We start from the raw sequence: 14,649 nt of genomic DNA, 5'->3' as shown, positions 1-14,649 counted from the left end.
GTGGAAACAGGATCTGGGTCCAATCCCAAACAGCTGCTTATTCACCTCATCGTGCACTACATAGTAGGTAGAAACCATCATGTCGTCCACTAGGTAGTGCACTTCCTTATCCAAGAGAAAAAAGGAGGCATTTGAGATTTAGTCCCTGGGTGGAAAAGGAGGAGGAGGAGGAGGAGGAGGAGTCTGTACCCTGTAACCGGCTCATTTCACAGATTTAAGATCTTCATTGCGTCATTTAAATCCTATTAAAGGTAACCAGAAATGGACAAAAGTCAAACCCAGGCAATGACAAGACCAACTCTTTGGAATTAACTCACATAACCTTTAGCTGTTTATAGACCTTATGGGTCAGATGTATTGCGTTGTAACGCCATCTTCAGTTCTCTCTGAGACCATCCTTCTCATCCCATCACTGCTGAGATTCCAGAACTTTTGTCTTTTACTCAATGCCACTGTCTTTAAACCATACAACATCTCAGGTCTCACCACAGTCCTATAAACTTTCCCTTTCACTCTCACAGATACTCTTCTATCACAAATCACTCCTGCTATCACTCTTCTCCACCCACTCCACCCTGCCTGCACTCTTTTCTTCACTTCTCTGAATTTCAATACACACCTGCATCCAAATCTAACAAACAAAATCCCTCATGTCCTTCAGTCTGTTCACAATTTTAAAATAACCAATTTCCCTTTTTATTTCCAATACGATATACATGAAATATTCCAGACATCTTCACATTCCTGCACACCAGACCACGAAATGATGAGCTGCAGCTGGTGTTTTATACCAAATACACTTTCTAGACAAAAGCATTGGGGCACTTGACCTGTCCAGCCATGTGTGGATCTTCTCCAAACTGTTGGAGAATTAAAGACACACTATTGTCTTGGACATCTTCGGATGCAGTAGTGTTGAACATTCCCTTCACATGAACCAGGAGACCCAAACCTGTTCCAGCATGACAATGCTCCAGTGCTCAAAGCCAGTTCCATGAAAACATGGTTTGGAGTGAAAGATCTCCTGCTATAGAGCTCTGACCTCAGACCTACTGAATATCTTTGAGATGAATGTGAACACTGACTGCACCCCAGGTCTTCTCACCTCACCTACACCAGTACCTGACTTTCCCAACACCCTTGTGTCTGAATGAATCTCCACAATTGGGTGGGTAGGTGGGTAGATATTGGGCAGGTCCGAGAAAAAGGAGGAGATGAGATCACTGGTATTTCAGCAGCGTGTGTAGCTTGTGTGTGTGTGTGTGTTACTACTTCTGGATGGAGTTCTCTTCAAGTGGAAACCAACTTACTGTCACCCACGATGACTCCACATGAGCAGCTTGAAGATCCATGAGGTTAATCTGGAGATTTACAATCCAGAATCATGAAGATAAATCAATAGAATTAGAATAGAATCATCTAGAATCGCCATGATCAGTAAACAACCTCAACAATGATGGAACTGTAATGAATGGACATTCCACCCAGATGATGATGAGGTTCTTTTGAGTCTGGTTCCTCTCAATTTCTTCCTCAGATCATCTCAATCTCAGTATTTCCCTAAGCATCATCATCACTGGCTGATGAAGTATAAAACTTTATGCATTTATGATGCAGAAAAAAAAAATCTCATTAAAATAAAATCTTTTTCAGACAGCAAGCAGACAAAAGAACAGACGATGGAAACCAGAGAAGACCATCAGCGCTGCACTTTATTCTTTAGAGAAAAGCAAAAACAACAAACATCTAGAACATATGCACATTAAAGTCCACAAGACGTGAAATCTACACCACACCAGTTTATAACGTCGATATATCTGCTGCGTTAGTCTTCTGAGCTTCCTAACAGACTCATTAATGTTGACTAATCAACTCCTCTGAGATCAGTGTGAGAAGTTTCGACACGATACTAAAACAAACACGATGAGGAAAAGTGGCACACAGGAGAAGATTCCAACGAAAGCTGAGCAACTCCCCGAAATCAGTGATCATTTCAAGGTTAGTAAAAAGGTTCAAGGTCTTGTGACATGCATCATACAGAACATCTACATCCCATCATCCCATACATGGTCCCATTGAGTAGGAAAAACCAAATACTGTACATCCAAACAGACTACAGTGGTTATGCTGCCATCTAGTGGTCAAGGAGAGAATAACTTTATTATCAGTGTTTAGTATATATAAAAAAAATTAAAATAAAATCATGGTTTAAACTTTAGGGTGAAGAAAAGGTGTGATCTCTGTGACAGGATCATGGCATGGACGTTTGGACTGGATAGCCTGGTTTGAGTGTATGAGAAGCTCCTGAGATTTTCACACACAAGCGTCTCAAGAATTTACACAGAATAGTGCACCTGAGGGATCAGAGGAAAATGGCTATACAGCTTGGAACAAACGCATCTCAGAACACACAAAACATCGAGTTTACAAGTAGAAAATCGTAAATAGCAGGAAAATAAGCAATCAGATTCCGCTCCTGTCAGGCAAGAACATCGATATGAAGCTATCAATGACACTGATTCACATCTGAACAGTGAAAAAAAATTAATAACCAGATGAGTTTCTGCATGTCTGTGATTCAGACGATTGTTGATTTTGGCTAAAACTGTAGGAAGGCGGTAGCTCATTGGTTAAAGGCATTGGCCTTTGACTTTGAAGGTCATGGGTTCGAATCCCAGCACCACTTAGTTGGGCCTTGAGGGATGCCCTTAGTTGTAAGTCGCTCTGGAAAAAAACATCGATGTGCTGATTGTATATAATACGTTTGCCTTATACATTCTTGTTATTAAAACTCACAGGCATATACAAGTGGAAATGCGGTTGAGAAATTTCCCCAATTTTACTCGTGTACAAAAATATGTGTTCTCATAATTGATTTGAATGAAAAAAATCACAGTTACATACAAGGTCACAGTAAAATCCGTCACGTGGGAACTGATTTGTCACGCTTGCGTAAACCTTTGGTCTATCGGACATTCGATCGACACGTTTCGGTCGAAACCGCTGATGATCTTGCTGATGGAATAGCTTGAGGTGCAGTGTAGAGGGCACAGTGAAGTTAGTCGTACATTCTGTGGGTTACTTTCCCATGATTTCTTATATAAACTCTTAAGGATAGCAGACTGTGCTGAGAATAAACAAGCGATGGAAAATAGGTTTAGTAGTTTAGTTTCATTTAAAAAAAAAGAACAAAGAGAATAAAAAGACACAAATGCTTGAAATCAGTGTTTAAAAAAAAAAAAAGTGAAAAAAGTTTTCACAAGTAGTTCTGGAACAAAATGTTGGGTTCAAATGCCCCCTAGTGGTGAATATCAGTTTGACAATTTAAAGTGAAGAATGAACGCCGCTATATGGGCAAAACCTTTGGGACACCTGTACTACCTTTTAGTTATTTTAGTTATTAGTGATTCTTAGCAGAAAGTTCGAGGCACACAATTGTATAGGGATCTCCTTGAACTAGGAGATCCAAACCTGTTCCAGCATGCAAAGACAGTTCCATTCAGATACAGTTTACATGGATTTGAAGTGGAAGATCTTGAATGCCTGCTATAGATCTCTTACCCAAACCCAACACCCTTGAAAAGAACTCACCCCAGGCTTTCTCACCTCACCTACATCAGTACCTGACATTACTAACAACTTGACAGCGGAAATTATATATATATATATATATATATAAAACAATTTTATGCTCAGGTGTCCACAAACTTTTGCCCATAAAGTGTATGGAAAAGTACTAAATGAGAACTGTGTTATGCTACCTGAACTGTGTGTATTCAGATTCTTATACACTTTATATAAGAACTGTGATCGAATGATGTACCTTAAACGTATATCTGGCTCAAATCTTTCAAAATTTTACAAAAATATTTTCTAAAATTATTATATGACCTGGAAAAATATTCACTAGAATCCTCAGTAGCCTGAGTTAATACTGTTAGTAGTATTAAAGAACTGTCCTGTCTTTATTCATCTCACTAGCTTGGTCATTCTCGCTGGTGCCACAGGGGAGGTGCAGTTATAAGGACTGTGTGTGTGTGTGTGTGTGTGTGTGTGTGTGTGTGTGTGTGTGTGTGTGTGTGAGAGAGAGAGCAGAACCCCCCTTAAGGGTTCTGGCGGATGAACCAGATCTCGTTTCTACGTGATGGCACCCCGGGGTTCTCGTAAACAGCCACCATGTACTGGTCTTGGTGAATGTCCTCAGATGTTCCCAGCAGCTCCCACAGTAAGCGGATCTGCCTTGAGATCGTCTCCTCTGTAGTGGTGCCGAAGAAAACCCTAACGGATGCAACATGCATTCATCACTATACACAAAAGAACAATCATTGATAGGAAGCACTTGATATTGTCCTTGATTCATGACACACACGAAGTTCCATCGCGTCACACGAAGATCCGGATGCGAGTCTCGACACGTGCAGAAAGTGTAGTGAGCATGACAACAACACGACTCGACTTAGGGTTTGTTTTTGTTTGTTTGTTTTGTTTAATCTTGAAAATGTGTATAATCTTGCTCAGTTTGGAGCTGGAACACACCGGTCAGTCACAATGAATTATAACGTACACAGGATTTTTTAGAGTCTACACCTGGTTTTTAGCAGTGGAGGTCGACCGATTAATCGGTTTTGATTGCTGAAACTATCGGATATCGGCAAAAATACATACCAATAATTTTTCCGGATTTCGTTGGTTGCTGGAGCGGCTGAAGATGTCTGTTGTCATTACGAGAGCGGCCTCTAGAGGTGAATCACTGACACAACGTGCTGTTTGTTTTGTGGTTTTTATTATTTTTTTTTTATAAAAACGCTATATTATATTTATTATTTATCATTTATTAATTATATTTCTGTAATAATAATCTGTATTTTTCTTTAAAAGTTACATCTCAAAGCGCTTTCCAAGGACAAACATTAAATAATAAAAATAATAAAAAAACAAATAAGTAAGTTTTAAGAGCAGTACTTAAAAAAAACGATTTTTTATATTAGTTATAATTAATTTATAATATTAATATTTATTAATTAACATTCATATTTATTTCATTCATCGCATTTTCATGATTTAGTACTTTTTTGTGTTAAAGTTTTGTACCTTTTTTTTTTAATAGTGTTTTATTTTTTTGCATTATCCATTTGAAAAACTATCGGCTGATTAATCAGTTATCAGTAAGTACGATCCAACCTTTGCTATCCATAACTCAGGAAAGCGTCTTACCGGGTGATCACTCGCAGCGAGTCCCTGTGGACGATAGTGATGTCTGGGTCCGCAGGCTGAGGAGGGTTTGCCTGAAACTCGGCAGGTAAGTAGTACGCGGTCAGGACTTCGTTTTCTAATCCGCTGCCATCCTTTAGCATCATAATCCCGTTCACCACAGGCACGGTCATGCCCAAGTAACGACCTACAGAGATCATTATACATGAAATATTAGGTTTATTATTTATTATTGAGTGTCCATGCTGTGATTTGGAGTCAATTTGGGTGAATACCAGCGGAGTTTTCCTTGCAGATGAAGCGCATGAGTTTCATGAAGCCCTTAGAGATGCTCTGCTCATAAAGCTTCTCTCCAAAAGTGATACAGGCCCATTTACCTGGTGGATACACTCTCTCCTCATATACGACCTCACCCAGCTAACACACACACACACACACACACACACACACACACACACACACACACACACACACACAAAAGCAATCAGAGAAATAGATTTATACCTGTTCCTAGTATATACACACACTGGACTTGTTCAGCCATATGTGGTTCCTCCGCAAGCTGTTCCCACAAATTTGGAGAGACACAATTGTTCAGGACGTCCCTGGACACGGTAGCATGAGGATTTCCCTTCACTTGAACTAGGAGACACAAATCGGTTCCAGCATGATGATGCCCCTGTGCACAAATCCAGCTCAGCGAACATATGGGTTACATGGGTTGGTGTGGAAGATCTCCTGCTATAGAGCTCCAGCCGTATTGAACAGGATGAATGTGAAGACTGACTGCACCCTTGTGGCTGAAGGAATCTCCACAAAATCTAGTGGAACATCTTTCCAGAAGAGTGGAGGTCATTATAAGAGCTACTGAAAAAGCACATAACGTTTTCATGCTCAGGTGTCCACAAACTTTTGCCTGGTGTATAGTTTATTTTAGAAATGTATTTACAGAAACCAAAATATAATAAAGGCAAGTAAGACTGGATATTCAATAAAGGGCGTAAGTAATGGCGCAGTATAAAGAGGAAGAGAAATTGTGAGCATAATTATAATAATAACCAGCAGAGGGCAGTAATGAAGTAAATGTAATTGATTATTGTACTTAAGTAGTTTTTTCACGTATCTGTAATTTACTGAAGTATTTCCATTTGGGGAGACTTTTATTTGAACTTCACTACATTTTAAACATTTTACTTAACTACATTTTGTTTAATCAGTCGTTCCTTTTTATTTACCAGGATAAAATCTCTGTTTTAAACTCGTTCTGATTGGCGCCTGGTGTATTTACTGATCGCCAACATACAGTTTAGCATCAGATCAACACCAAGCAGAACATTTAGAGAGGAATCAATGATGAAGAAACTCCAGCCTTGAACTCGCCGCCACACACACACGTGACCTTATTTACACATTTACCTATTGGCAGGACTGAACTGGGGACACTGGAGCTGTGAGGTGGAAAATTACCTGCTACACCATGATGCAGGTAGAAACATACTGGTTAATTACATAGCAGGTTTGGGACGTGCCTTTAGGTTTGGACAAATGCCATTAGTGCTGCCTAGACATGCGCTCCAGCACCATGGCTTGGAGGGAAATTTGCCCAATTTGTCTTCAGCAGTTCGTTATCTCTCTGTGGTTATAAACAATGCAGTGGTTCATTAATACTGAATCTAACATGGGGAGGGAAAATTTATAATCCAGTCAAGAAGACAGGAACAAACACGATGTATTACAGTGTACAACCGGATCTCATACTGGTAATGAAGCTGTTTGTGTGGAGAGCAAAATTAAAACTCAGAAAAGAGAAGGATCCATCACGTTCATCACGACATCATGTTCTGAACTGGTCTGATAATGTTGGAGGTCCATTATGCGATCCTGAGGTTTAACTCGCTACGCAAAGACAATTCAGATGATTTTCCAGCATGACAATGCTCCTGTGCACAAAGCCAGCTCCACGAAGATCTCTGAGGAACACCTTCCCAGAAAAGTGGAGGTTATAGGAACAGTAAATAACGAATGGGATGTTTAAAGAGAAGCACGTTCCAATCTTACGCCCACAAACTTTGAAGGGAAACGTTCATGTGATCGCATCCAAGAACATCTTAAATAGTTGTGTGCTTCCAACTTCGTGCTCAAAGAAGAACCACGAATAGATGGAAAAGTCAGCACTTTTGTCCATATGGTGTATACATGGGACAAACCTATACCTTTTCATGGGTTGCTATGGTGACAAAAGGAACAGCTTCCATTTGCTGATTCCTCCTCGTCATCTCCATAATGGGTCCGGTCATCTCTGGAGGAAGATATGAAGAGCATAAGTCAGCTTTAGCAATGCAGTCAAAAGGTTCACTCACTGCACACTCACACACACACACACACACACACACACACACACACACAAACACACACACAGAGACTATCAATACAAGTGGCGTTCAAGTCAAACCCGGGACTTTTTATTGTGTGTATAAAAGTGTGTGGCGAAGAAGTTTCCTGTGAACGAAGCTGAAGACTTCGAGAACAGTATGGAGCGAAACGCTCGGCTGCAGTAAGACGTCTAAACGGTGTAAACATTTAAAAAAAAACAGGTAGGTCCATCAGTGAGGTTCCTGCTCGTGGTGGTTCCCTGATAATGAAGTGAAGCAGAGTGCCCCAGGATGGTTCCGGCGTCCAGACAAACCCTTCCATGCCGAATCTTTCCAGGCGTCAGTTACACGATGGGAAAAGTGCAGAAATTTCGGCATGTCGATAAATAAATACGCTTTTCACTCATTTTATTTATTTTATAAACAGAAAAGTCCCGCTTTGACTTGAATACCCCTCATATAAAACCTCCACCGTGCACTGAAACTGCAGTCCACATTCTGACGCATGTTACAGAGGCTTTATTCCTTTTCTATCAAATGAAACTATAAACCTGCAGAACTGAAAGCACGTAGATGTTTTCAACATGTCCAATGCCACAAAGCAGCTGAATGCAGCAGAGAAGCTTGGAAAGCAATTTCTCAACACAATACAGAGCCTTTCAGTTCTCAACAAGGAACAATGAGGAAGAAGAAAAACATGGGAGCTGAGAAAGATATGCAGCAGCCCTGAGGATTAAATCAGACACACACACACACACACACACACACACACACACACACACACACACACACACACACACACACACACACACACACACACACACAGAGAGTTGATTAAACTTTTAGAGATGAACTGCACATGACTCTGGAATGAAACCATAATTGTCAATTTTAATGTACAATTTTCACACCTCCAGCCTGAATCAGATCTCCTTCTGGCACGAGACCAAACTATATGCTGAGGTAAAAGTTATTCTGTCTTCAAGATGGCCTCAATTATATTTAGCTCAAAATCGAGGAGAGCTCGTTAGGCATGTGGTTCGCCTCCAGCCAAAATCTTACACACTTCCCTTTCTTGTTACCTGCAAAACCACCGAAACTCCAAATTAAAATCTACAGAAGTTCAGAAGTTCAGCTTAAACGTTTCGGGTCATATGTTACCACAAAGCTGAGGAGACACAACTGTCCAGGGCTACGTCTTCACTAATCCGGAGTCTGAAAATGCTCTGCGTCAACGCTATCGTTTTCAATTGTTTTTGCACCGAAAGGCCTGAAACCGCAATTGAGGGATGTTTCAGAGCCGGAAAAGTAAATAAATGGACTCGGGTTGAAGCGTCTTGCATTTTGCTTGTTTTCAGACGTTTCAGTGTGAATGAGCAACATTTGGGAAATTAAATTGTGGAGCGATTTTAAGACACCATTTTCAAATTTATTACAGTAGACGTATCTTAGGACGTCTTTGGATGAAGTAGCACACGTTCCAGTATAAAGCCAGCTCCATGAAGATATGCTTCACATAGATGTGTGTGTGGAAGATCTCCCTCTTTAGATCTCCAAACCTATTAAACAGGATGAATGTGAACACTGGTTGCACCCCAGGTCTCCTCACATCACCTACATCAGTACCTTTATTAACACCCTCGTGGATGAACGAATCACCACAAAATCTATTCAGACATCTTCCCAGAAGAGTGGAGGTTCTTCAAAAAGAAACGCTTATGGTCAGGTGTCCACAGATTATTGTCCATATAGTGTTTGTGGTTTACTAAAAAAAGAATTCACGGTGAAGGTTGTATATTTACCAGAATTATATTATATATGAATATGAATGTATATGAAGATATAAATAACCCGTACAATGGTTTAAATCTTGGTGTACACTTCTTGTACTTTATAATAACAGGCAATGTTTGTCATGCTTCAATAATCTACATTACACATTGAACAAATGAACAAAGGAAGCAGTTAAACAACTGAAAAGTGAACCATGATGGGTGAAATTTAAATTCCGTTCAAACCCTAAATTCAGAAACTGGACCTCTTGGGACGGAGACCTGATGTGTCCTCCCCACGGCTTGCCAATGAGCTAGCAGCCTTTGCTCCTCCTCATCGTCATCTACAGCCTGGGAGTTTTCAGTGACTTCATCTTCTAACTGCTCATCATCCAGTTCAGCGAGATCTTCAATAGAGATAAGGGCCATTTTTTTTCCCCCGCTGAATTTGTCGTGCGACCTGAAATACAGCAAAGTGCACAGGTTTTTGTTTACTGTATTGAAAATAAAAGCTTGGATGATCTGTACTTTGGAAAAGAACATGTATCACTTTAAGCCTATTGTAGATTCATGCTCATGGGACAACCTTTTTGGAACTCAATTGGAAATCTCTCCCCAACCCTTTTCTTTACACACACATTTTTATGCCCTGACAAAGATCTACTCTGTTGGAATGCGATGACAACGCCCATCATACACACTGTAAACACACCCATGTTAATTGCTGCTAATATGTACCTGTGTGAATCCTAAATGCAAACACTCACGGGGGTGACAAGGGATAAATAAAACATATAAAAATATAAATAAAAAACACAAAAAAGTTTAGACACCTGATTGGTATGTGCTTTTTTTTTTGAGCATCCCATACCACATTTAATCCCATTTGCTCTTATAATACAATGTCCCAAGATGTTCTACTGGATTTTGTGGAAGTTTCTGGAGATTCACTCACCTACAAGGGTGAGGACTGGAGTGCATTCAGCATTCACATTCATCCTGATTAATAGGGTTAAGATCAGACCTCTATAGCAGAAGATCTTCATCTCCAACCCAAGTAGTAGTCTTCATTGTCAGGTGTCCCAATACTTTTGGGCATATCTTGTGGATTTATACTGCCAGAAAACACTGACTTCAATTTACAACAAATGTGGAAAATAATATGTCCTAATCTTCTCCTCAACGCTCACTGTTTTCCATCCGTTCCTCCGTTTTTCATTCTGCATCGTCTTCTGTGTTACCTGTCCATATCGGTCCAGAGTTTAGCAGGTGGTGCGTCAGTAATAATGGTCCGTGGGGAAACGATGCCTTTGTTTTATTCGAATTACACAAGTAATCATTTCAGCCGTAATTTGCATTACACCAAAAGTTTGGAAACACTTGGTCTTTTAAGCTTTTTGAGACACGTGCGTGTTCCTTTTGTTTCTGTGCAATAAACTCAGTAAAAGGCAAAAACGTGACTAATAGTTCTGTGGAGTCGACATTTTTTGTCTCTAACAGAAAAACTTGTGTAAGAAGGAGAACCATGGGAGCTCAGTGGTTAAGACTTTGGATCGAAAGGTCACAAGTTTAAATCCCACCACCACCAAGCTGCCACAGCTGGGCCCTTGAGCAAGGCCCTTAACCCTCCCCTGCTCAGTTGTAAGTCGCTATGGATAAGGGCATCTGCCAAATGCCATAAATGTAAATGAGAACAGGAGAGAAGATGTTAGCGAACTGCCTCACCCCCACAGCCAAACATGGAGGTGGAAGCTTAACGTTTGGGGTTGTTTTAAAGCAGGAAAGGTTGGAGACTTCAGTGGTGTCTTGGTGGATTTGGACTGTAGTTAATGTCAACAGTCTGCTACACTAATTCAGGACTACAGTTTGCATCTGATCTCCATCACTGCACCTCAACATCGTTTATCTATAATTAATAGACATTCGATGCCACCCAGATGAGGATGAGGTTCCCACTTGAGTCTGGTTCCTCTCAAGGTTTCTTCCTTATGCATCTCAGGGAGTTTTTCCTTCACCACAGTCGCCACCGGCTTGTTCATCAGGGACAAACTTATACTTATCAACAAAATATTCATTCTTTATCTCTGTATTATCTGTGTAAAGCTTCTGAGACAATGTTCATTGTTAAAAGCGCAATACAAATGAAAATGAATTGAATTGGTGTCCTGCCTGAATCATTCCACCTCGTGATACCATTCTGACTCCACGGCTGTACGCAGGAGAAAGGCAGGAGAACAGAGCGCTGCATCACAGACAGGAATCTCACACAGTGAGCATGAAGCTCATTACTAAAGCAAGAAACCCAATGAACACAATTCAACACAAGTCTTCTTTCACTGGAGCCACAACTGCGATATTCGATATTCACCTCATTAAATGACCCCAGGTTTTTCCTGCATTTTAGTTTTCCTGGGGATTTGAAATGTAGGCAAATTGTGTGTTTTTGTGCAAATTCTACATGAAAAAAAAAACAGCTATTAATTTCATATATATTTGAGCTTGTGCAGTTTGCTACAGATGCGGTTTGCGAGCTCTAAATAGCGCGCTCTCTGACCGTCTGATCAAAGGACGTGAAAACGTTGAAGCTATTGTGCACCTGTTAGATGGCCTCGGAGTGGCCAAGTCGAAATCTGATTGGTTAAAGCAACAGGTTGGCTGCAGTGTTGATTTCTGAAGGCCTCACGTCAGATATACTCCAGCAACACGTAATGTAACAGCTAAAATCTGACTGGATAGAAACACCCTTCTGGTTCTGATGGAACACCACTGGTAAAATGGTTTGCTCTGCTGCGTTTTTGTGGTATGAACAAAACTGCTTTTCATTCATATACAGCCAAAGGCATGTGGACACCTGACCATCACACCCATATGTGGTTCTTCCACAAACTGTGGCTACAAAAGCAGAAGCACACAATTGCACAGGACGTCTTTGTGTGCTGTCGTGGTTCTAAAATTTTTCCTCCAATGCAATCAGAGACAATCCACAATTCCCCTTTACACACAACAAGACAAAAATACTACCATTTACCAAAGCTGGAGTGGAAGATCTCGAGGGTCTTGAACAAAGCCCTGACCTCAACCCCACCGAGACGAATAGACGCACTGACTGAACCCCAGAACCCCCCCACATAACATCACGAATGACATCACTAATGCTCTTACAGCCGAATCAGCACAAATACCTACAGCCACTCTCCGAAAATCTAATGCAAAGCCTTCTCAGAAGAGTGGAGGTTCTTCTAACAGCAAAACGACTAAATCTGGAATAAGATGAATGAAAGTCCAACGATCACACATGGGTGTAATAATCAGGTGTCCACAAACTTTAGGCCGCATTAGTCATCATGATATATTAAATAAATAAATAAATAAATGTTTTTCAGCCATTTCTTTTGCATTTATTTTTTTTAGTTTTACACTTCTAGGGTTAAAATTTGCCAAATTACAGTCATCGATTATTTTAAAGGAACCGTTAAGAAGAAAAAATTATCCAAAGCCTCCGAAGTTGCATCTGAGATTTCTTTCTACTGAAGCCACTTCAAATTATTTACATCAATTGACCTAAATTTTTTTTTAAGCAAATACATAGATAGATAGATAGATAGATAGATAGATAGATAGATAGATAGATAGATAGATAGATAGATAGATAGATAGATAGATAGAAATGTCTACAGTAAATAGATAGGTAGACAGACAGATAGATAGATAGATAGATAGATAGATAGATAGATAGATAGATAGATAGATAGATAGATAGATAGATAGAAATGTCTACAGTAAATAGATAGGTAGACAGATGGATGGATGGATGGATAGATAGATAGATAGATAGATAGATAGATAGATAGATAGATAGATAGATAGATAGATAGATAGATAGATAGATAGAAATGTCTACAGTAAATAGATAGGTAGACAGATGGATGGATGGATGGATAGATAGATAGATAGATAGATAGATAGATAGATAGATAGATAGATAGATAGAAATGTATACAGTAAATAGATAGATAGATTGATAGATAGATAGATAGATAGATAGATAGATAGATAGATAGATAGATAGATAGATAGATAGATAGATAAAGTCCACACTGTTTTCCAAAGAGCTGAAATATATACATCGTGTCATAGTCTTTAAAATCCATATAATTTTTTTTTTTCAAAAACCCACATATATATATATACACACACACACACACACACACACACACACACAGTATATAATTGTAAAAAAAAATAAAAATGTCATGTCAATGATGTAAATATTTTCTGGTGATTTGAGTAGAAAGAAATCCACATGTTTTTACAGCTAGATGTTTTTAAATTATATAATACAAATTAAATAATTATAATATATAATATATTGTATAGGATTACTGTATATGTCATTCTATATAACATATATATAACATATATATAACATTCTATATAGGCCATGGATACTTATGGATATTATGCTATTGATTCAATACACAATTATATATATATATTTGTGTGTGTGTGTGTGTGTGTGTGTGTGTGTGCTCTTTGTTTTTGTTTTGTTTGTTTTTGTTTTGTTTGTTTCCTGATCATTCATATATATATATATATATATATCATTTATAATTATTACTATATTATTACAATTTCCATGTTTCTTCATAATGTAGGTTTCTTCTAAACCCCTGAGAGAACCCTCACCATATCCCAATGCAGTCAAATCACTCAAACTTGAGACAGTTCGAATGGGCTAAAAGAAATAAACAGAGCAGGAGATAAGTAGATGAGAAGGTACGGTTGAGTGGTTCCTCAGCCTATGATGGGATTAAAGCCTGAGCACGGCGTGTTTTCTGCTCCATTCCATCCTGAGCTTCAGTTTCAGGGAAGTAGGTCAACCAGCAGGAAACGCGCGAGCGGACGAGTTTCTTCTCCGTGCACATGAAATGAAACCGTGTGTGTGTGTGTGTGTGTGCATTGTGTGTTTCTTGTAATTTAATAACCCTTCGTGGACACATAAACGTGTAAACAAGGACGCGAAAACAGAACACCGCCGAATTCTATCGCAGCTACAAAAGCAACAAGCGCGTGCTCACGCGCACACACGCGCGCGCACACGCAATATTGACAACTAGAGTAATAAATAGTAAACACTTACCCGATGAGGAAGAGACAGAAGGACAGAAGAGACAGAGAGAAGCTGCCGTCGGTGTTCTGTCCGTCTCACAGCGCTCACGCCGTCTGCCGGTCACGTGACAAACGTCTCCACTTCATCCGCGAAGATGCGCGTGAGCGGCAGGAGAGCAGCAGAA

At 39.7% G+C, this 14,649-nt stretch overlaps 1 protein-coding gene across 1 annotated transcript; it reads right to left on the bottom strand.

The window, feature by feature from the left end:
* Positions 1-1,694: 1,694 nt before the first annotated feature.
* On the bottom strand, positions 1,695-14,649 carry soul4 (heme-binding protein soul4). Its single transcript, XM_046857700.1, has 6 exons — positions 14,496-14,649; positions 9,622-9,815; positions 7,425-7,510; positions 5,487-5,628; positions 5,215-5,398; positions 1,695-4,278 (listed from the first exon to the last, which is right to left on the bottom strand). Exons 2-6 carry the CDS (start codon positions 9,782-9,784, stop codon positions 4,104-4,106), a joined length of 750 nt encoding a protein of 249 aa, XP_046713656.1. The 5' UTR covers positions 9,785-9,815; positions 14,496-14,649; the 3' UTR covers positions 1,695-4,103.

The sequence above is a fragment of the Silurus meridionalis genome, chromosome 9 (genome assembly GCF_014805685.1).
Source record: "Silurus meridionalis isolate SWU-2019-XX chromosome 9, ASM1480568v1, whole genome shotgun sequence".
Classification (NCBI taxonomy): Eukaryota; Metazoa; Chordata; class Actinopteri; order Siluriformes; family Siluridae; genus Silurus; species Silurus meridionalis.
Note: the sequence above shows the minus strand (reverse complement) of the source record. Positions and strands in the feature narration are given on the sequence as shown.

Coding starts and splice junctions, on each gene's coding strand:
- soul4 (XM_046857700.1), bottom strand. CDS start 9,784: ATGGCCCTTATCTCTATTGAAGATCTCGCTGAACTGGATGATGAGCAG. Junction 5,629..7,424: donor CCATAGCAACCCATGAAAAG/GTATAGGTTTGT, acceptor TGTGTGTGTTAG/CTGGGTGAGGTCGTATATGA. Junction 4,279..5,214: donor TCGCTGCGAGTGATCACCCG/GTAAGACGCTTT, acceptor TGCATCCGTTAG/GGTTTTCTTCGGCACCACTA.